This window comes from Triturus cristatus, chromosome 12 (assembly GCF_964204655.1).
Source record: "Triturus cristatus chromosome 12, aTriCri1.1, whole genome shotgun sequence".
In the NCBI taxonomy this organism is placed as follows: Eukaryota; Metazoa; Chordata; class Amphibia; order Caudata; family Salamandridae; genus Triturus; species Triturus cristatus.
The window spans coordinates 840311603-840334960 of NC_140595.1; the positions used below are offsets into that span (position 1 = coordinate 840311603).

Consider the following 23358-nt stretch of genomic DNA (forward strand, 5'->3'; position numbering starts at 1 on the left):
GGTTTCTTGCCTTGAACTGTGCCCTCATGGTAGCAGTGTGCATGGCAGACACTGAGAGGTCACATTTACTATTCTAACTCTTGGGGGGGGGAAAGCAACTTTCCTCCAAATATTGCAGAAGGCTTATTTACTATTGTAACTCCAGTTCAGGAATTATGTTTTTTGAATCGGAGAAAGTGATGACCTGAGGGCGTGGCTCAGGGAAAAAACTAGGAATATTGAGGCATTTAGAGACACCAGGCTGGGCGATGTATTTTGTCCGACGCAAGTGTAGTACAATTTTTACAGACTGATGATTTATCTTTAATTAATTCATTCATTCATATGACGCATGCGCAGTACTACATAGGCATGACAGCGCAGGCTAGAGTTCCTCCAAGATGGCTGTCAGTCCCGGTCAGGGCCGCACATGCGCACGTTTTTGCGCATGCGCACAGCCAGGCTCCAGCCGTCAAGCGACGCGAGTTGCGACAGTCCTGATACAGCACAAGATGGCGGCGTTAACGATGCAGCAGCAGCGGGGACCCAGCTCAGCCCGGCCCGGGAGCTGCGCAGACCTCTGCCCCGACTGGATGGGGCGGGAAGTCAGCACCGGGGTGAGTGCTGCGAGAGGGCTCCGCCCTGCGGAGGCGGTAGTGAGACGGTGGAAGGGGCTGTGTCAGTGTCTGCTAGGGCCGGCACTGGGCTCTGAATTAGTCAGACCACCCGGCTGTGGTGAGAGAGGAAGGTGAGCTCTGGATGGGTAAAGCAGAGGTCTGCACTGATGAGAGAGGGCAGGAATTACGTGAATACCACTGGAGGGTGTAATGCCGTTGATATATATTGCTCTTCAGACCCCTTCGAGGCGCTTTGTCTTTTAGGACGCGCGCCAGGTCACTGGTGTCCTTTGAAGGGTGTTATTCCTGCGGTGTTGTGTGTGAGTTCTCTTAAGGTGCCTTGTCCTGTTGGGGGGGGGGGGGGGGGAGGTCGCAGGCCTCCCCCTGTGATGATCAGCAGTGACAGGCCAGGCACCCTTTGCATTAGTTGGCTAGTGCTAGTTGCACTTCCTGTACTGTATGGATGATGTGTAATCCTGTAGGTTCTTTTGAGGAGACGGAGGGCAGCTGTATGATCTGCTTTACAGCCACCCTTTAGTACAAGTAACAGTGCTTCTATTATAATTCATAATGCTTCAGTGTGCCCAGGCATCAAGCTGGTGGCAGATGGAAGAAGGACCTGCGGGGATGGTCTACATTCAAGTCACTCAGGACTTCAGCTTTTACATGGTAGATCGGTTTAGCATTGGGCCCATGACTCTTTCGTGTTAAATGCCTTGACACCTGGTCTGATTGCGGTTGGCTGAAATTATCAATACTGTTGTGCGGGTGTTTGTCATCTCTAATCCAAGTCTGAAATCTAAATCCGCATTTTTGTCCGGGTTACAGACAGCCAGGCTTGTCGGACACTCTTGGGTCGAATGTTGTATATTGACATCTGCAGTGGTCATGGAAGTATGTCTACCATCGGAGACGAGGGGTACCTGTAACCACTCTATGGGGCCAACTCAGGAATATTCGGTTGCAATGCTGCCAATGAAGGGTATACGGAGTCCTATCAGGAGTGACAGTAGGGGAGACCTCTCAAACCTGGTTGTAGGGGGGGTCTAATAATTATCATTCCAAACAAGATATTTCGAGGAATTACGTAGTCTATGCTGGAGTGTGTGACCGCAAGGTTTCATCTTTGGTCCATGAAAGCTTAACTTTTAGTTCTGCATGGTGAAGGGGGACACGCTGCCTCCGAATAATATATATATTTTTTTAAAAATCTGCTTATTGTAGATATACTGAAAAGTTTGATTTGCTACACGTTTTGTCATCTGTGATAGTGACGTGTGTTGATGCAGACCTGGTGTGATTCATTCTATATAAACCTCAAGTAAATTGTACAGACTACTATATTCAGTAATTTGAGCCAAAAAGGTTATTGCGTTTGTCTGTCCTACGTTGAGTAAAGATTGGAAGAAGCCTGTTCCTTAAGCTGACTTGCACAAAGTCTTTAGGGGCATTCCTTTCTCCTGGTCTGCTAAGGAAAAGTGATGTGATGTAGTGCAGTACACGGAAAAAAGGCAGCATTGGTTTAGTTACACATTTCACCAGTACATAAAAGGCACATGGTCAAAGGCATCAATTCACAGAAAACGGGCAATATGACATTTTGACACTTTATGCCCTGTGCACTTAGTTTGGCAGTATTTGACATGAAAATAAAGTAGTAGCGTAGGAGAACCACCACTGGTGAGATGGCTTTCAAAATGGAGGCAGCTGTAGAGTAGGTGGGTAGACTATACTTGGAAGAAGTATGGCTTTGGATGGAGTTTTTCACAAAGGTGATGGGTTCAGGTCTTTGCTAAAGGTGAGCAGGGAGGCTACAGAAGCTACAGGTTGGCGTGGGAGGACCCTGCTGGTGTGAAGGGGTTTCGAGGCATTATCGTGTATGGGATTGAGGGGGTCAGGAACATTTAAGAAGAGAAATTGGTATACATTTTTAATCTTCCCCTATTGGTATACCTTCTGCACGAATACTTGATATCAATAGTCTGTTGGGGTGAAATTCTTCTCCGTGGCTTTGCGAAGCTGTGGTGTTGTGTAATTCTTTCCTGAACGTCACTGTTGTTTTAGTGATGGAGATTAGAGCTGAGCTCACCCTGCTGTGAAATGACAGGCAGTTGTAGAAAATTGATTCTAATCTAGGACAATACGCTTTTTTCCTCTCAGGTGAGACCCCTTTACAGTCAAGTTCTGTTTAGTCCTCCATAACTGTGGTATTTCCCTAGCCACATATGTGAGTGTTCACGGGACAAAAGTAAATGTTGCTGTCCGTTGGGTACATAGTTTTCCTACTGCACAATATGGCAAGTAATGCTGCATCCTAGCCTTGACAAACTACATGATCTTTCCCTGGAACCTCCTCCTCAAAACTAGTTTCATTATTGAATGGCAGTGTCCTTCCGTTTGTCCCCAGTTGGTCTCCCCCTCCCTGCTAGAGTGAAACCCACCACCTCCATTGCTGGCTGTCCAGTAGCAGCAATAATTTGTCTGACCTGTAACTCCTTACTCTAGAAGCCTTCAAAACCAGAACATGCCATTAAGATGCTCTTTTTCCCCTGATGTAAAGACCGTAAACTTAACAAAAAATGTCTTTCAGTGGCCCAGGAGTATTCCCACCCAGACACCTGTAGAACAGTTGTTGTGCGCAGCTCCGGATCAGTTGAAGAGCCAGGTCTTGAAGCTCTTCCTGAAGGTGTGCAGAGTAGGGGAGCGTCTGATGTAGACTGGGAGCTCGTTCCAGGTCTTTGCTGCGACTTAGGAGAAGGCTCTTCCGCCTGCTCGGTGGATGTGTGGGGTCTGTGCCAGGGCGAGATAGGCGGAGTGCAGATTCCTTTTGGATACGTGGAAGGAGACTCTCTCATTGAGGTATTTGGGTCTGATGTTGTGGAGGGATTTTTAGGTGAGTAGCTTGAAGGTTACTCTCTTCTCGAGGGGAGCCAGTGGAGGTCTCGTATGTGCTGGGCCATGTGCTTGTGTCGTGGGGTTCCGAGGACGAGTCTGGCTGCGGTGTTCTGAATGGTTTGGAGCTTGTGGTGCGGGGTTTTGGTTGTTTCCAGCGTGGAGGGCGATTTCGGGGGCGGCGTTGGTCCATGTTTCCGTGAAGAAGCCGACGTCTGGCGAGAGGGTGTCGAGCAGGTCCCAGATCTCCATGGCGTGTCTGTGTCGGGAGCGCACGTTGAGGAGCATGCACGTCAGGGCTTCAGTGATGCGGGTGTCTGCCGTGGGTTCATCAGTCTTGAGTGGGGTGGACTGTTGATGGTGAGGGATTGTCGACAGGAGGGTGGCGGAGTTGTAGCGGTGGGGTGTTGTAGATCTAGGGCGCTGTCCGCGGATGGGTGCAGACGGGCTAGCTTTGGCGCGGCTGCCATTAAGTAGGGTAGGGAAGTGCAGCTGGGAGGTGGGAACTGGCATGGGGGTGAGAGGCCGCGGGGGCAGCAGCGGGAACCACACAGACAGAAAATGGCTAAGTAGGCAGAGAGGACACTGGTACAATAAGACAGAGAGGAGGCAGAAGACGGGCACAAGAGACCGAAAACGGCACAATGACAGAAAAAAGAGAGGGAGAGAAACAGGAAAGTGGCACAAAGACTGACATGGGCACAAGAGACAGAAAAAACGAAAATGGCTCATAGACAGACATGGGCACAAGAGAGAAAAACAGGAAAGTGGCACAAAGACAGACACAGACAACAGTGGCCAGCAGAAGAGCAAGGCTCTCCCACTGGTACACCAGGGATGAGGTGCAGGCAGGAGCCTGTGGGTGGAGGAGGGCCGCAAACACCTGCCCGAGCGAGCATATCACAGTGCCTGGACCGGAGGCACTCCACAGCAGAGCTGCGGGGGGAGAGCAGGTCCCTGACCAGGAGGTTCAGCTTATCTGATGCATTTAAAAAAAAAAAACACCTTTATTTGGTAGGCTTACCCTTTTCTCAAAGTATAATCGGAATCTAGTCCATATTTTAACACAATATCCCCTGACTTGCCTTTTTAGTTCACTAATATCAGTCAAATGGTTAGGGATGGGAATGTGTTTCAGTTCGTGTTTAAAAACTCATTTACAGACAGCACTTTTTCCATTGAAATGGACACAAGCTTTCCCACTGGAATGCAGTTTTGCTGATAAAACTATATAGCTGACAAACGATAAAGTGTGGAAATAGGGTTTCAGTATATATTTATCATTTGTACATCATCAAGTAAAGTATTCTGATTTATTTTGATCTTTTAAAATCTTTGTTTCCATCACACTTCGGAATTACAAAAAAAATTCTTAACTAACTGTTGATCTGTTTTGAAATATTTGTACAGTTCATGTACAAACTATGTAACTGTTGTGTGCTGGACCAAAAGCTGACATCCTGCAGCCTTTCAATTTGCACTCCACGTACCTCCCCACGGTTTTCAAACAGTTCGCTTAACAAAATCCTCTGACTTTGCTGTCCGAGAAAGAAAAGTAAACACCAATCTCCAGGATAAAATGAGAAGCAATTTTAATGAAGGCTTAAGCGGACATTTGGCCAGTGCCTTCCAAATGGGACAAGAAAAAAACAATATTTAAAGGCCTCTTTATTGCTCATTTATTTTTTTAAAGAACAGAATGTCTTCTTTAACAGGTCTTTCAGCAGAATGGCCCCAGGGCCCTAAAAAAAAGCCCATCCTCGTAAAATCTGACTTGCCATACCAGTTGATATTTGGAGGCCTGTACAGCCCACAGTAAATGTATGGCCATGAACGGTGAAAGAGCAATTCCTACAGGATAACCTCTGAAGCTTTGTGCCCAGTTCCTATAAAAACTGTAAAAGTACTCAGAAGCTCATAGAAGTCTAACACACATTTAATGTAAAAAATAGAAAGCATAAAAAGTATTCGAAGTGCAGATTGCAGTTTCAACAAAAAAGTGCTTTGTCTGCTCGATTGGCGCACATAATGCTAACATCTATATATTTCCACTCTACATTTATATACCTTGTCTCAATGCAATCAATCAGGTGTTTAAGCGCGACTACTCTCCCGTAAGGGTCTCATGGCGCAATAAGCGTAGGACCGAATACATGATCAACTAGAAACTTCAGAGAGACATTAACAAGCAGATTCCTGGCTCTTGTAGTAAGAATGTGAGAAGGCCTAGAAGAAAGATGCAGTAAGTCCTGGTTAAAGACGGAGTCTACTAAATCTGCAGTTCTCATTTTGTTGCGCCAGCTTCAGAATGTTGCTACTTTACTTGAATAGTCAAGCTACATGCACAGTGTACTCTACGGGATGACAATATGGCAGGGCATTTGAAATGCATGTAAATGTGCAATATTGCTGATGCTCTCTTGGTCCTTCATGCGGACGTAAAAACAGATTCACATCTGTTAATACAGATGAATGGGTGCAAGCGAAAAATCTACACATTTAATTGTAGTGTTATTTGCTGTCCTTTTTTTCACAGTGCATAGTTTAGTACTTTTTTACATACCTGTGTGAACAGGCCATGTTATTGTTTTAAGATCGAGCACAACACTAAGTTGTATCTGAGTGTCGCACTTCTGCCCCCTCCTAGAGTAAGCGCTTGCTGCTGGATTTCCAATTTGAGTGCCATAGTATTGGCATATTTGGCATAAATGACAGTGCCCACAGAGGATATTGCCCAGTAGTCGCTGCCCGCCATAGGAACCAATTGGTGTTGGAGGTTTGGCCACCAGCACTAATATTTGGGGACTGTGAGTTATTGTTTCAACAGGGTCTGGTGACTTTATTCTGGACTAATGCATTCTATCCAGACACCTGTGTTTGACTTCATGGCCACGGGTTCAAATCACGGTGGGTTCACTCAGCCGTTCATATTTTCAAGGGCAGTGAAATGAGTCCCATTCGGCTGGGTGATAAACCCCTTCTGGTTAAAATGCCCCAGATGTGAATATGGGCTTTACAAAAACACTTTTTGTAATTTTTCATCATCCGAGTTTGACCTAAAGTAAGGGAAAGAAAGGAAACGATCGGGAAAAGAAAGGTAAGGAAATTGTCACAAATGGAGAAAGCAGGAATGCAAAAGAACCCGTACGAGTGATAAAGCATATGGAAGGACAGGTTGGTGTAATAAAGAGTCACAAAATGGAATCCAGACTGGTGAGCCTTGATACTCTGCAACCTTGGCAATGCAGATGCAGGCTCCTAAGAAAAACTTGAGCACCTTCTCTCATTTTATTTAATTTTTTTATTGCTTAACAGATTAAGACTGCTTGTACCCCAAGGAAAAACCCAACAGAATCTACCTAGACTTAACATGCACCATTGCACATGAACTGTCGTAGTAGGATGTTATGCTCCTGATAGTTGTAGTATTGATGATTTCCTCTTGTGATTTTATTAACCATGCCTCCTAATAGACACTAAATATGTCTTCTATATTACTCTGTTTTTTTAAACTTTTGGAATAGAGAGAAGATTCCCTACCACTAATAGTGCTTTGTAAAGGTGTTTTGTATGAAATAAGTTGGGGAGGGACTACCAAGAAGCTTGATAAGCCCAGGGTTGAAAGATGACAAAGATGAGCAGAGGAAGATGAGGCTGTTCAGTCTGCACTGAGAGGGGATTTGGATTCCTGTCCCTAAGTGAGGCGCAAGTGAACTCAGTGGTCCCTTCTAGTGCGAGTCATCTGCCTTGTGGGACAGGGAAACCAGCATTGGCACGTTCTGTTCAATTAGTAACCTGATCCACAACGAGGAATGCAGCTGCCACCCCGCGCGCCGCTGCTTGCTCCTGAGAGCAAAACGCCGTGGAAGTGACACACTGGAAAGGAGGTAGGGCATGCACCCGCCTTTGGCCATTTGCGTGCTTTCATTATTGAAAGACACACGCAAAGGCCAATACAATGTGTGGGAGGAGTCAGTCTCATACAAAGAAGTTTACAGTGCTCACAAGAAGCCTCCCAAAGAGCAGAGCATCTGTGCTGCGCTAGGCTCGACCTAAAAAGCATGGTCCGGAATGATGATGTCTTAGCTCTGTGGTAGATGATGTTTGAGTTCTGCAGTAACTTGAAGTTCCATTGGTAACAAATGAGCATCTTATAATCTGCCCATATTCACCCTGTTTCTTCTTTTTCAGACCACAATTATGGCTGTTGAGTTTGACGGAGGAGTTGTCATTGGTGCTGACTCTCGAACCACCACTGGGTAAGAAGTAAGCTTTGTTGAATAATGTTAGGCATAAGTTATTTCTGTATAATGTATTCTTGCCCTTTATTCTAGAGCAGTGGTTCTTTATCTGTGGTCTATGGAGCTCTTTGGATCCGCAACGCCTACTCGGGGGGGGGTGGGGGGGGGGGGGGGTTTGCGACTGCTTAGAAGATTAAATAATACATTTTACATAAAGAAGCAAAATTGAAAATGTAAAAACTTACTGTAACTCAAACCTTTCCATTATATACTATTCCATTTTACAACAGAGTCACTCCACAACACACTGTGCCTCTCCACTCTTTGACACATTATGCCACTCTGTGCCACTTTACACCACTCACTTTTAGCCATGCTGAAAAGCAGGCTTGCTGCTATGTAGAATATGGCTAAAACACATTGACAAACCCAATAGCTCTCACATAGACAATACCCGTTGGCTTTGCCAATGCTTGTGTTTTGAGGTTCATTTCTTTGAAATTGCTCAGGCCAGAGTCCCCGGCTTCCGGTTATATATCAGTGAGGGTCTCCAGATTACAATATTGATTTCAGGAGGGGTCCCTGGATTCCAGTAATTGTATTGTACTGTAATTGCATTCCTATAGCGCTTACTACCCCTGACGAGGCGTCAAATCGCTTTTTTGGCGTGTAGCACGATTTTCCAGAACCCTAAAGGATTAGTGTGGAATAAGTGTAGTGAAATATGAAAGTAATTTGAGTGGTGGATATGTTAGTTATTTGGATTCAGAAGGATAGAGGAGGTATAGAAGAGGGAAAACAGTGTGTATTTTTTGGGCGCTTGCTATCCCTGATGAGGGGTTGAAGCACTTTTTCGGCGAGTTGCGCACTACTCTGGAACCTATAAAGGATTAGTATAGTGAAATATGAGTGGACATGTTAGTCTTATTTGGATTGAAAAGGATAGTGGAAGGATTTAGACGTGTTTGTTTTAAAGGTCCTATCAATGGGAGGAGGCTTGGGATGAGTAAAAGGGATGTGAAGGGGAGTAGTCAGAAGGAAAGGTTTAGAAAGGCTTGTTTTGGGGGATCAGTATAGTAGAAGAGGTATGAGATGATGCAAGAAGGGGTAGAGTAATGAAGAGTTCAGTAAGGGTTATTTTGGGGATCATAGTAGTGGTATGGGGTTTGGTATGTTGAGAGAGTAGGTAGATGATATATTGATAGAGGTATAGGGTGAGAAATATTCTGGTTATTAAGGAATTGTTGATTCTGCTTACTGGAGTGGCAGTAGAGGTTGTTAGAAGAATTGTCTTGCAAGTTTGCGGTGGACACTGGTCAGAAGGGCTGACGGCAGGCCTGCTTGCTTTGACCAGGTATACAAATTCATTGTGTGAAATGTGTTCTGAGGAACGGAGAGGCTGGATTTGAGTATTCTTGGATTGTTTTGGAAAAGGGTCAACGCTAGTGCTTTCCTTGTTTTAAGTACGAGTCCAACATGTCTGCTTTGTCAGTGTAATGATTTGCCCGTTTGTCTGTGAAATCTTGAGTAATGGGATGAGCTCCTTCTAGGCAATTTGGTTTACAAAATTCATTTAGTATTTTATAGAATTATTTATTTGCACATTTAGCATTTTGAATTCTGTCTCAATAGTACCTTTTCTTTGCTTTTTCATAGCTGACTTGTATAATCTGTTATTTTTCTGTAGGCAAAGTTTGTCTTGATTGGTGTTTGTTTTGAGCTAGGCACGTTGCAGCTTTCTAATTTGTCTTTTATCTCTATATTTCTCTACGGTGCTTGTTTTCTTTTGTTCTGTTGTGTGGTTTTGAGTGGTATCCGGATATCAAAAGCTTCCTGTAGCCACTCCTATAGTTTTAACAGCATGTATTGTTTCCCGCTCTGTACCTTAGGTTAGTTGTGTTTCTAAGTGTTCCAAATTGAGTTTGTTCCATGGTCGATAGGTTGATGCACGTAATGTGGTTTTAGGTGCGTCACTTGGTGTTGTTTTATGTTGGAAACCAAGCAAAAGGCTGGTCTGATCATGTGGCCGGAGTTAAAGTTTGAAAGGTAACTAGTTCGGAAGTAGAAAAAATTACATCTAATATGTGTCCAGCGTTGTGTGGGTTTGTATGCTGAACTTCCACGAGGATTTCTAGGAAGACCGCTCTCTAAGTAACCCAAGTCCCTGTCCCTTCTGCTTATGGCTGCAAAAACATGAAACCTCAGCAGAGAAACCAACCTAAATGAGCACTGGCAAAGCCATTGGATCCGGTCTATGCAAGAACTATTTGCCTTGTCAATCTTTTTGTTTTGCTATGCTGTACAGTAGAACGGCTGCTGTGCAACATGGCTGAAAGTATATAAAGAAAAATGTAACATGGTAAAAGTTGGTATCAGTTTTTAAGTCTCGCCTAGCGTTGCTGTGCACGTGCAGCTCGCTCGGCGAGATTTATTGTTGAGTAGTTTTAGGAGCGGGCTTTACGCCCCGCCCTTATTTCCATTGGCTGGCATCACCGTTTATGGTAAACGGTGGCCTGCCAATGGAAATTAGGGTTTTGGTGGACGTCCTTTGTCCTCCGAGCTGGACTCGGTGGCCTGCTTTGCGTCTGTCGCAAAGCAGTTTATCATCTTTATGGGGCCATGTGTTAGAAACACATGGCCCTCATAAAGACAAGAGATCCCCATGCTCTGGCTGCAGCGCAGTCCTCTCTCACTTTCGGGACCGCGCTTGTTTACTAGAAGGTAAGTTTGCTGTAATGAGGGACTAAAGGGGTCCTGTATGGTGGGGGCTGCAAAAGCTGTATGGTCGAGGGGATGTAATGAGGTGGGGCTGTAGGGTCCTGTATGGTGGGGCTGCGAAAGCTGTATGGTCGAGGGGATGTAATGAGGTGGGGCTGTATGGCAATGTGGGGACTTCAGTCTGGGGGTCCTGCATGTCAGGGGCAGTAATGTGGGGGGCTGCTGTCTTGCGGGGCCCGTCTACAGGACCCAGTGTTTTTGGAAAGCTGCGTACGCGCTGCATTAAACCCTCACGCTGCTGAGCTCTCTCCTAATTAGAGCTGAGAAGGCAGGACGCGAAAGTGCCCTCCAACCCCCCTCTATATCCCTCCTCCCTACATCCCTCCTCCCTCATACCCCAGGCCTCTCTCCCTCCATCCATCTCTCCCTTCACCGGCACCCTCTCCGTGCCTCCTCTCCCCCATCTGTCTTCTGTCAGCCCCCCTCCGCCTGTCTCTTCCATCTCCGGAGCGCCCCCCTCTCCTCACCTCCCTTGAACCCCAGCCTGGGGGGATTCATCGTCCTGCACTCCCCGCCCCCTGCAGCAGGGCCTGAAGGCACATACATCCTACACTGTCTGCCCCAGCCCCCCTCACTGCCTCTCGCTACTCGTTGGTGATGCCTGGAGCGGCAGATAGGCTGGACATTTTATTGACCTAGTTTTATAAACCGCCCACCAGCCTCATGGCTTGAAGCACACAAACCAGACGCTTTACCGAGCTGTCGACAACCGTCCCGCGCTTTATACTGCAAGCGCCCTCAGCAGCTCTTTCAGCCTCTCCGCGAATTGTTTTCGTGTGATGCCATTTAACGTGTCTGCTTTTTATACAGCGCTCTGAACCCCGTAGGGGTCATGTTCGTGCTATAGAATACTCCTCAAATAAATAACACCACTACGAAGAGGCGCTTAAAAAAAAAGCCAGAACTATTGGCTTTGACAGTGCTTGTTAGCATTATCAAATAAATAAGTTACAAGGATGAATTTGTTGTGAATGTCAATATTAGTGGCGGAGCAAAGCCGTAGGAGCCCCTAGGAGTATACTGTCAAGGGCCCTCGTGTCCTATCACCCCCTCACCTGGGCTTATCAAGAAATATTTGGCGTCAGTGATATACAAATTGGGGCCAAGGAGGGCTCGTGGGGGGGGGGGGGGCCCGGGGCACAGTCACAAGGCTGCGAGCACAGCAGACATGGCATGCAGAGGTGGGGCCTCTGTGCTGTTAAAGATGCTGTTTTTGCACCCCACCAAGGGCCCTTCTTACTGGTAGTTTTTATCCTTCACTTTTCTCCACCCCATCTTTCCTAGTCTGCTGCCCATCTTTAGCCTGATTCTTTCACCACCTTTCCTGCTTTCCCCCCACATCACCCAGCCAAGCTTTCTTCCAGCACTGCTGCTCCTCGTCAATATACTGAAGCCCACCTCTCACTGGCGCTGCTGGCCTTTACCTCTGTCACTTTTATTTCTGTTTTTCATGGTTTTCACCCTCCCCCCCCCCCCCACCCTGCTCTCTCAGTTTTCCTCGCTTCCCTGCCCTGTTCTCCTCTCTCTGTTTTCCTCACTCCCCATGCTGCTCCCCACACCCAGTAGTTTTCCTCAGTCGCCCACCCTGCTCTCTCTCTCCCAGTTTGCTCAGTTAGTGTTCAGACCAGCATCCCTTGTTGTCTCCTCTTACGGACTCTGGAACCGCCAATAAAAATCCCACCATTACAGTGAGAAGCTGGCCTGGTATGTCCACTAATGTAAGTGGGCACCTTGCACCAGTCCAGACATTCCTTATGGTGATTTAAGAGGTCTTGGACAACCTTAGAAGCTCCTTAAGTGGGAGCTGTGGAGAGCAGCCTCAGGCTTAATCCAGAAGTAGTGTAAAGCAGCTTGTTTTACAAGAATGCAATCTTGTAGTATTGATTACGTGAAAAAGAGCCGCACAAGATATGTATAAAAATATGTATTTATTATAATAAACTCTCTAACACTTTTAGATATCTCCTCCCAGAGATAATCACAATGCACACAATACTTTGCAAAAAAATACAGTAAATAGCACAGAATACACAGCGGACCCCGGGGGCGTGACCAAACCATATACTCAAAGTGGTATAAGAACCACGACTCGCGCCAAGACAGGTTGAGAGGATGTAGAAGTGCTGGGGGCCCAAGGAACCACACCAGGTGAGTAGATGGGGACCCCTCGGGAGAGCATATGAAGTCTGGGAACACGACCGTGTGCTCCTTACAACTCTACGGGTAAGTTGTGGTTGGATATTTCAAGATTAAGGACCCTTCTTAGTGGACTCTGAAGAAACGCCTTGGAAGACGGGTTGGAAAGGCAACACACCCGTGGATACCCTAGTAACCACGTTACCTACACCAGGGAAGCCGGGTGCATAGGTGTGAAGTGGTTTGGGAAACTGCAGTCAAACCCAATGGAGGACTTCAGGAAAGTGCCACTGCAGCAGCAGGAGGAGAAAGTGTCGGGTGGAATCCAAAGCTGGATTCTAGATGAGAAGTACCTGCAAGCAGAGGGGACAGAGTCTGTCACTCAGGAGTGTCCAGGAGACTTGGAAGACTAATGTCCTCCGATGTCTAGTGTTGAAGGATGGATGGCGCTGACTTTAACTCTGCAACTGTGAGGACCAGGCGACACTGAGGAAGACCAAGAGCTATGCCCGCGCTCTGCCTCATCTGATGTCGATAGCTGGTGGGTTGGTGTCCGGCGGGAGCACCAACAAGCTTTGGCAAATGCAACCAACGCTGAAGCCGAAGATGGTGCAGTGTCGGACCAGCAAGGTCCAGGGGACTCTCCACAGGCAGGAGAGTCTGGGCAGGACCTGAGCAATCGGGGAGCCCAAAAGAAGCAAAGGTGACCCTCAATTGGACCCACAGGCCGGAGGCACTGGAGTCGCGAGTGGACCTCAAGCAGCTCACAAAAAGATGCAGACCACGATGCGATGTGGCTGAAGATTCTGGTCACTGTATGTGCTCGAGGCTGCGGCTACTTGGAGCCTGAAGATCTTCTTGGAAGGAAGCCAACAAGCCTTTTCAAGTGAACATAGTGCACAGGGGTTCAGTTATTGCATCCCCCACGAGGGATACTGGCCTCACACATGGTGAGAGGGAGGACAGGCCTCGTAGCTGTGGGAAGCCACCATCTGTGGTTGCAGAACCTTACGGAGTCTGGAGGAGCTCGGGATCAGCAGACTGGTCTACTTAGTTGCGGTGCCTGCAAATGCAGGGGAGTGACTCCTTCACTCCAAGGGAGATTCCTTCATGTGTCCTTGATGCCCACAGGCCTTTGAAGATTCCTGTGTGTTGCACAGACAATGCAGCAGACTGAAGGGGAGACTAAGTGAACTCCAAGCGAAGTTCAGAGTGCCCAGACAGTAGAAGTGGTGTCCGATTTGAAATTCATCCCACGACCAATCTAGGGACCCACCCACAAGTAAGCCCTTAAGTACCCTAAGGAAAGGGTTGGAACAATTCAGGTGACCCTCCCAGGCCAGGGTCTGGACAGGGGGGAGGTTACTTCCATGTCCTTTATCCATTTTTGTGCCAGAGCAGGAGCCAACGGCTCCCATAGCTGGTTTGAACTGGACTATGCACAGGGACACCAATGTGCCCCTCATGCAGACTGAGTGGCGTTGGCAAGCGCACCCACCGTGCCCCAATACACTGAATCCTGTCTGGGAGGTGGTCACATCTCCCTGTGACAGTATGCCTATTGTTCTGCCTTCCCCTGCTCGAGCTTGGCTCAGCAGCAGGAGGGCAGAAATGTGTGTCTGGTCAGCAGCAACCATTTTGTGCTATCCGGGTCAAGAAAGCTGGTACCAGGAGCCCTGAGAACTTAACGGGAGGGCTCTTCCGGTGCTTGGAATCATACCTCCTCCACCGTTTACGGTGTGGGTGTATTATTCCAACATGTTTGATACCAAACATGATAGTATTCGTTGCAGCCAGTTTCAAGAAGGTCATCGCGTAATTCCGCAATGCCTCTCTCTATAAGATATGGTTGCTTCACTTGCAACCCGGGAGAATGGACTCCTTAGGCTGTAGGGGGTGGCCTGCTCATGCAGGGGCGATCTCACACTTAGAACCAAGCACCCTGCCTTCAGGATTGATAGGGGTGACTTAAAGGTTTTGAGTGCAGTGACCCCAGACCTAGGAAACCTATATCTGTAGTAATTGGTGCTAGCACCAGCTTACACAGGCTGCACTTGCAGGCCTATAGTTCCATTTTGAATGGTCTCGCAAGGGTAGCATTAAGCATGATTCAGCCCATGGGGGACCTCTAGGGTGCCTATGCCCTGGGTACCTCTGTTCCAATACTAGGAACAGATAATGGTACCCCAATATCCGATCTGGGTACGAAGTACTGAACATACCAATTTAAGGGAGAAAGCAGATAGACTGGGGTCCTGATTAGCGGGAACCCAGTCAGACTAGTCAATAACAGCTTTGCGCCAGGTAAAAATTTGAGGTAACCACAAAAGCAGATCCTACAATTACAATGTTGAAAAGAGTTGTTGGCACTCAGCGTGGAAACTTCATGTTTGGTCCTCACTCCAGCCACCCTGTAATTTTACCTTTAAAGCACTGCCTCGCAGTTCTATGGTGTAACATGAATTGGCTTCATCTGTGAAACTTTCAGTGACCACTAGTGCATCAGGTCAGCATGTTTTTATACACATGTCTTGATTATTCATTATTTATGTAGTTTCTTGCCTGCTGCACTGTTTCAGAAGTATTCTAATATTGAGACAAATCGGTCATTCTATTTTTACTGTTCTATGTGCCGTTTCGGTTTCCTAATAGTGTTAGTCGTCACGAGCAATCCTGGCACTCTTAGTCACACACATGAGAATGTTGACATCACATTGTTATCCTGAGATCCATCGCTCCTGTGATGCAGTTAACAATTGTAAGCTGGAGTAGTAATTTATGTTGCGTAACCTTTGTTCAGCTGCAGCAGGAGAGTCAGATTACTGAAACTTTAATGTAGTGCAGCAGACAGATTAGGTGGTAATATTGTTGTTGATTTGAACTGTCACTTGTGATGCCCCAGTAAAGGAGTAGGGTTTTTAATCCCAAGCTGTTTGTGAGCCAGGTATTTGACGAGCCTGTGATTGCGATGAGTAACGTGTGAGATCTGACAGAGCTTGTCACCTTCCTAGAATGTGCTGCACTTGAAAGGTCCTTATTGTTATGCAATGTGTGCACTTAATGTGGTGTGGAGGAAGATTTCAGAGAACCACTTTTGTGGCTTATCGTAGGTGTAATGTGTGTGTTCCAGTCTAGCACAAACTGTTCAGAAGTTGTGACAATGGTTGCAACGCTCTGGGTTACATGTTTGTGGTGCGTTGTAGAGGTGACGTGTTTGCCAGAATAGCAATTGATACATATCACCACTTTCTGCAACAGAGGAAAGAATCCAATATTTAAACGTTATTTAGTAGGCTGGAACTAATCACTTTATTTCTGAAATGTGTTGGACTGTTCCTGTAATTCACATTTGCATCACAGGAACTGTTCACAGACAAGCAGTTGTATCAAGAGGGCCGTCAGTCTTCTAAAGACTCCCAAACATACACTCCAGTGTCTTGATTCACACTCTTATACATGTACTGTTATGTTCTCTGGCCTGTTTGGGCCTCTGGAAGCCCCTTTCATTGACAATCAGTGGGACTGTAGGGCAAACCAGAAACGTAGGAACAGTTTCACAGTATACCTGGGTTGATTGAAATATATAATAAATTCCCTTTTGTTCGAAGAAGTGACAGTCTCTGTGTTTGTTTTCCGCTCGCTACGAGGTGCTCTGGTTTACCCAGTCTCCTCTAGGAGTTAGAATAAATAGTGCCCCAAAAAATTATCTACCATGACTTCTTTGTAAGACCGACCTTAATTGTTGGTGAATAGTAATTTGATTATCTGTTATAGGTGAACAATATGGTTTTCTTTTATGAAGCCCGCGTATTATCTGTATTTCACTGTGATCCTTTTTGTGTTAAGTTAATAAAATGTAAACATAAGCCATTGAATGTTTCATCGTTGGACTTTAATCGACTGATTGGCGCTTCTGTGGTCTCTCTGCGTGACCACGTCTAGGTAGTGCCCCGGCTGCTTGAACTCCTGCAGCCCAATGTGTGCTATGCATCATCCTATGAAAACACTATTGATCTGTTTTTATTTTAACCCTTACGCCTCTCTGCCAAAGATGTAAATGCATTCTCTTCACAGGTATGCACCATCCCCATAGTCGACACTCTGCTTTCTTATTATAGGGCTTATATTGCAAACCGAGTGACCGACAAGCTGACTCCGATTCATGACCGCATCTTCTGCTGTCGCTCCGGCTCTGCTGCAGACACGCAAGCCATCGCTGATGCAGTCACCTACCAGCTTGGATTCCACAGGTGAGACTGCAGGAGCTCCTTTGTCTACGTCCCATTCCATCCAAGCACCCCTGCGTCTTTCACTCTCAGAAATCGGAGAGGGAGTGAAATGGCCAACATTATCCAGCTTGTAAGCCACTGAGCTGCATACAGTGGGCGAGTTTATGTCCTCGTTTGTTTCATTGTTGTTGATTACTTGTCTGGTTTGATTGACCGATGTCAACGTCTCCTAATTAACACGAACTATACCTGTTACACCACTTACTGTTCTGTAAGTGTATTTTAATAAGACAACCCTTGAGCTCCAGGATTTTAATTTTTTTATATCCTGGATAAACTGGGAACAAAATATAGCCTCTGCTGATTATTTCATAGGCAGTTTCTTTACTTTGTATGCAGTGTTGCATGCAAGTAATGAAGTGCCAACTTAGCAGCTCCAAGGCACCGATATTGATACAATTCACTACATGCTTAGATTTATTGTGAAATGGTCCTTGCATTTCTTCTGCCAAACGTTCTAGTGCCCAAAATTACAAATTTTTTAGGTCTCGCGTGTAGCGTTGCAGCCCAACGCGTTGCTCGCTCTGCGAGAACTTTTGTAATGAAGGGCATTTCAGAAGGGGGCTTCAAGTCCCGCCCCTCATTTCCATTGGCTGGCGTCACCGTTTATGCTAAACGGTGGCCTGCCTTTGGAAATTGGGGTTTTCTGTAGACTCCCTTTGGCCTCCGAACCGGACTCGGTGGCCTGCTTTGCGTCTGTCGCAAAGCACATTCTTATCTTTATGGGGCCATGTTCAAACACATGGCCCCATAAAGACACGGGATCGATGCTTGTTTTTCCTGTCATTTGTTGCCAGGCCACCCCACTTTCTTCAGTGTCTTTTCACAAGAAGAAATTAATGTTTTGATTTTATTTACCGGCGCTACCATCTTGTAACAGTAAATAAAAGTAAATACATATATGATGGCTTCGTCATTCCCTATGCACACATGGGTGGTGGCAAATGTGCGCCCAAAAGTCGTCATGCATGCACGTGCATAGGGAATTCCATAACTCCCACATCTTCCAGCAGCGTCATGACATGCTTTCATGTGCACGTTCACGCCATCGCACTTTTTTTTCCGCTTTTGTTTTTGCGGATGCTGCACAGTAATCATTGGCTAAGCCAATCGTTTTGCTGATGCTTGCTTAGTGAGATTGGCATGAAATCTAAGGCTCACCAGCCCGCACCGACACCTGTCACTCCTGCCCCCACCCCGCCAAATCTTAGACGGCAATCCTTTTCCGCCCATTTCCAGAAATCTGAGGCTCGAAAAATGAGTATCACTTGCTATTTTGCTTTTTTTGCAATTCAATACGACGCAACCTTGACCCAATGGAACTGGAGCGCTTTACAGTTACATTCCACAAGGCCAACCCCCCCCCCCTTCTTTTTTTTTTTTTTTTGAGGCACGGGTAGTTTAAGTGGTTTGCCTTGAATCACATGATGTTGAGTCAATTCAAAGACTCTAATTTGGTTTTCCAGTTCCAAAGTTTCTATTTAAGAGTCTGTGTGTGTGTGTGTGTGTGTGGAGTCTATTTTTCTGAGACTTATTACCCTGCTGTGCTAATATGGCTGCAGTCATGCCAAACAGCGCCATGGGGAGTTGGCAACCGGACCGTGGGATATAAGAAACCCCAGCCTGAGGTGGGCCGCCTGTACACGGAGGCTGGGCATGGGGGTTCCTGGCGTGAATCTTAAACAGCCTCGGCGTGGGGTTTTTAACAGTGAATCCAACTTCATACCTGGACATTGTCCATCCTCACCCTTGCAGCACGCCGCGAGGTTTACGAGACACACATCATCCGTTGCTTGTTTTACTGCCCGTCCCTGCAGAGCTTTTCTTCCCGTCAGCACGCTGACCTCCGACCTGCAGCTTACACATTGGTGCTATAATTACACACCATCAAAGTGCTCTGCAGATGCTTTACATTTCCAGCTCAGTGGGGAACATCAAAGGGCAGTGGCGAGGGCCCTAGGGCCGGCCGAGAGGTGGCACTGGTGATGCCTGCGCAGGGATGGCTAAGGGGGTGAAACAGCGCTGGATGGCACTGTGGCGTAGCCAACTCGGTCCGTCAGTGAGAGGGCTGTCTACAGAAGTGTTGTGCGTACAGAGTGACACTTCGTACGCTCAGCCCCATGTGTCCTTCGGCAGGGGTCCCTCTCGACCTCTCTTGACGATGTGTCATAACGGCTAGAACTGCTGACTTTGGAGTTGGGGAGCCAGGTTCGCGTTTGGCGTCCGCTCAACATCCTGTGATTTTTGGGCAAATCACTTAATCTCCCCGTGCTTACCAAAAAATGAATGTGTCCTTGTGTAATGCAACTGGTGCTTATGTAAAGCGCTAAAATACCTTTGGATCGAGTTTGCGCTATATAAGAATGAAAAAAATGAATTAAAAAAAAATAAGCAGGGCAAGGAATCGGGAATGGACCTGGCCTTTTGAGTGTTGTGCACAGGAAACATGCCTCAATGTAGTGGGGTAGGCAGATTTGCATACGTTTGGATACCTTTTTGTAATTACGCAGGCTAGCTAGCTAAAAACAAACATTGACACTATCAATTGTGATGTCCTTGGATAGAGAAAATATTTTCCCAAGCTTTGACACTCATCTCGCCACCAAATGGGCTTATATACTCCCTCCTCCCCACCCAGGAAGTGGTGACAGGAAATGTTTCATTAACAACCACCTCTGCACAGCTTGAGACCTGCATCAGACCAAGCAAGCATGTTTACAACAACCACAAAAGCATTGAAAGCTCTGTTCATCCCTTGACCCTCCCATGCCACTGTCATCACTTCTGGCCACTGTCATAGACACAGACCTACAATGGGGACCAGTGCGTCATCCCTCATCTTTGGAGATGAAATGGCTCCTGCTCCCTATAATGGCGAAGCATCTTTTTGCATGGGGACAATCAGTGTTATACACACGCTGAATGGACAATCCACCTTGCAAACACACAGGCAGTGGCAGCTGTCATGTACCAAGCGTGGTGAAGGCGGCACCCAAAAAAAAGACGTACCTTCCAAGCTTTCAGTGTGACGTACTCCTCCATCGGGTGTCTTCTGGAAGCTCCGGACGCAGGAAACTGCACTGCCCAATCCTGGCGCTGCTCTCACTGCATGAGTAGCACCAGGATTGGATAGAGCAGGCTCTCTCCGCGCTCATGAAGGCATTGGAGGTCTGCACTTTCTCTAACCCAGACAGTCTGACCTGGGCAGAACTCTTTTTGGGGATGGCAGCAGTGAGCAAGTCGTCTTTCGACTACCGTCCCCCGCCCTCCCAAACTCGGGGACCGCCTGAGCCGCAAGTATACTGCTCAAGTATAAATAAAAAGCTTCATATGTAGTGGTGTCAATTACATGTTCATGAGCCATCACTTAGGCATTGGGTATTTATTTAATTAAGGCGCCCAACTTTGTGTGCCCAAGTTGTTCCAGACTCAAAGTAATGCACATCTTGCTGTGAATAAATAGCTACTGAGCATGCATTTAACATTTTTGTGGGCGAGGCCAGCCCCATTCCTTGCATGAATACAAACCCTTAGGAGTAGGGTTTCATGCCTAGCATTCCTTGCCGAAGGTGCTCGTCTTTATCACACAATAATACTATTCCTAGGGCCAGGTGATGTCGTTGAGACAGGAGGTGTCCATTTTTAGTGCCACTTAATGTTCGGCTGCACATCAGAATGCATGCTGGCTGTGTGGCCGCCTGACATCCAGCCCTGAAGGCTCCTTGGCACCAGGAGGCAGACAATCCGTAATGAGAAGTTGTTTTGCTTTATTGCATTTGCTCGAATCCGGATATGTTTTTGTGTTTCAGGTTTAGGCCTAGAAAAGAAGGGAAGACCGATATCCCTTATTGACTTCTTGCCAAATATCAAGAAGGGGAGACAAAAGTATCAAGAATAAAACAAAAAAAAGCCATGGCTTAAACTGGGAACTTAAAACCGCCCTGGCAAAAATGATAAATTCAGCGCCCATGTGCAGACTTGCTAATGCGACCTAGAACTAGAGCAACTCTTTCAAGTTGCCGCTTGGATCGTGTAACGTGCACCACTACTCCTAGAGGCCAAAACGTGCCTTTAATTGTCAGAACCGGCCTCCTGGGGCTCCAGCCTCCCGGGGATTGCCCACTTGCCAGGCTGGCCAGATCAGACCTGGGCTGATGTGTGCTGACCCAAACAAACCAATGGCATATAGTAAAATGCAGATAGCTGTGCTGTCAAGCCAATCCTCAAACCAGCATTAAAAATGCAATATGTCTCGCTTTTCATTAAGTTAAAGCCATTTGCATTGCTATTCAATACCATTAGCAAAGCAAATGGCTTTAACTTGATCAAAGACGAGACATATTGCATTTTCAATGCTTGTTTTAATGTTCTTTTGTGGTTGAGGAGTTGTGTGGTTCCGTGGAGGGATGGTATTTGCTAAACAGTCTTCATTTCAGTAAAACACTTTGCAAGTGGAATCAAGTGTGGAGGAGGCCAAAACTCTTAGCTCGTAAATACATTCATGGGAAAATGTGATACACCGAGCTTCACGTAGTAAATTGATTTCCCCTTCATGTGAAGAAAAAGCATTTTGTCTTCTAATCTCCAATGAACCTGTTCCCAATGTTGTATAAATGCCTTCCTAATTATGGTTTCCAGTTTAGCATCAAACCTGTGGGCTGGTAGGCTCTTGTACTTTGAGAGACCATGAAGGATTTGTCGTATAAGTAAACCTAAGTCACGGTACCCTCCAGAATACAAAATATACCATTCATGTTGATCAGAGGGGTATTCAAAACACAAAGCTTATCATGCTATTCATCACATTTAAATGAAGATTTCTTCTCTTCCCTTTCTTATTTCAATACTCTGCTCTTGCCTAGTATTCGGGCCTTCAACTTGAAGCGTGCCAAAGATTGCAGTGTCTCTGACTTAATTGAGCACTTCTGTTATGAGGGCGTATGATACCCCCTTTTGCCTGAAATAATTGACCTCTTGGTTAGGCCTATTGTCATAACGTTTTTTTGGTCTGCACATAAAATATAACAGAGACAAAGCGAGTTTATCATTGAGCGCACTTCAACCTACAGTGCAGAATCGGGAAGTGGTATGATCTGTGGTTTTGACTAATCTCTTCAGGGTCAGAGTATTTTGGAAACGGACGCCTACTAAATTTGGAGAATAAGTTAGTAGTGCAAACCTGCGACTACATGAAGACCTGATGGTGTGTTTGGCTGGAATATATTTCTTGAGTGTTGGTATGCTGCTTGCTTGAACCATTAAGTAGTTGAATTTTGTACAATCAACCAAAGTAGCATTTGTGTTGCGTTTGAATGAGAAGCTCAGGTTTCCTCAGAGGTCAAGCACGCAGTGTTTATGGACGAACGTATGTATTGGAGGAAATTATTTTGTGCGTTATCTGACAGGTGCTTGACTTGTTTCAGTGCAAGTCTGTCACAGTAAAAGGATGCATGTGACCAAAATGGGTGAACATAAGTGTCTTGAGACTCCCGAGGTAATCTACTACTTGCCCTCCGGAATCTAGCGCACACGACAAGATTTCCACGACAAGATTTCCACGACAAGATTTCCACGACAAGATTTCCACGACAAGATTTCCACGACCAGATTTCCACGACAAGATTTCCACATCACTTGCTAGCATGGAACTCGTTCCCTTACAGTTTGATTAGACCTTGTTGGTCCTGGCGCCTTTTGGAACAGTATCGCTCCAAATTTGTTTTTCCATTCTGTTGCTGAATTTTGGCATTGGGACTCTGCACTCTCTGGGCTGCCAGTGCAGCCTGTAGTGCAGTTTCAAACTGCCATTCCGCCTGGCAAAATAAACCTTTTGCCAGCCCAAACCTTCCTTTTAATACATATGTCACCCCTTGGTTAGGCCGTGCACAGCCCAGAGGGCAGCGAGCGGTGTAGTTAAAAGGTAGCATGGCTGTGAATGGCTTTGCTGTTGGGGTTTGTGTATTCCTTCCCTACCCTGCTTCCCTTTTCCTGCTCTTTGGAAGCTTGTTTGTAGACTGCTACCCATAAATCAACTCAATTCTACATATACTGATCATTTATTTCCTACCCCACTTTCCTGCCTTTGTGTGACCTACGCCGGCATAGTAATTCACTTGCTAGTCTCCTCTTCCACCTTCAGCTTTCAAGGCCACTTAAAAAAAAGTGATCACAACAGATTACTTGACCGCATGGAAGCACTGAGCCCATGGCAATTGATTTCTGGACTGATGCCGCTAAAAGCTACCCAAGACTTCTTGCTAGGCCTAGCAGCGACCTCCTCAATTGCCCTCAACCCATTCTGTTCATCGATCCTATTACTCAGGAATCCCTTTTACTCTTCACTTATGCGTGCCAGAAATCTACATCGCCACCAAGTCTCCTTCTGATCCACTGTTCTGTTGTATCGAACTGTACTCCCAGCTCCAC

The 23358-nt window shown here is 46.4% G+C and overlaps 1 protein-coding gene across 1 annotated transcript in view; it reads left to right on the forward strand.

Moving 5' to 3' along the window:
- Positions 1-378: 378 nt before the first annotated feature.
- PSMB6 (proteasome 20S subunit beta 6) overlaps positions 379-23358 on the forward strand; it is a 45433-nt gene continuing 22453 nt past the window's right edge. The window contains exons 1-3 of the mRNA XM_085639348.1: positions 379-596; positions 7680-7747; positions 16762-16893. Coding sequence (XP_085495474.1) covers positions 381-596; positions 7680-7747; positions 16762-16893 — 416 coding nt within the window. The 5' untranslated portion in view covers positions 379-380. The remainder of the gene's footprint in view (positions 597-7679; positions 7748-16761; positions 16894-23358) is intronic.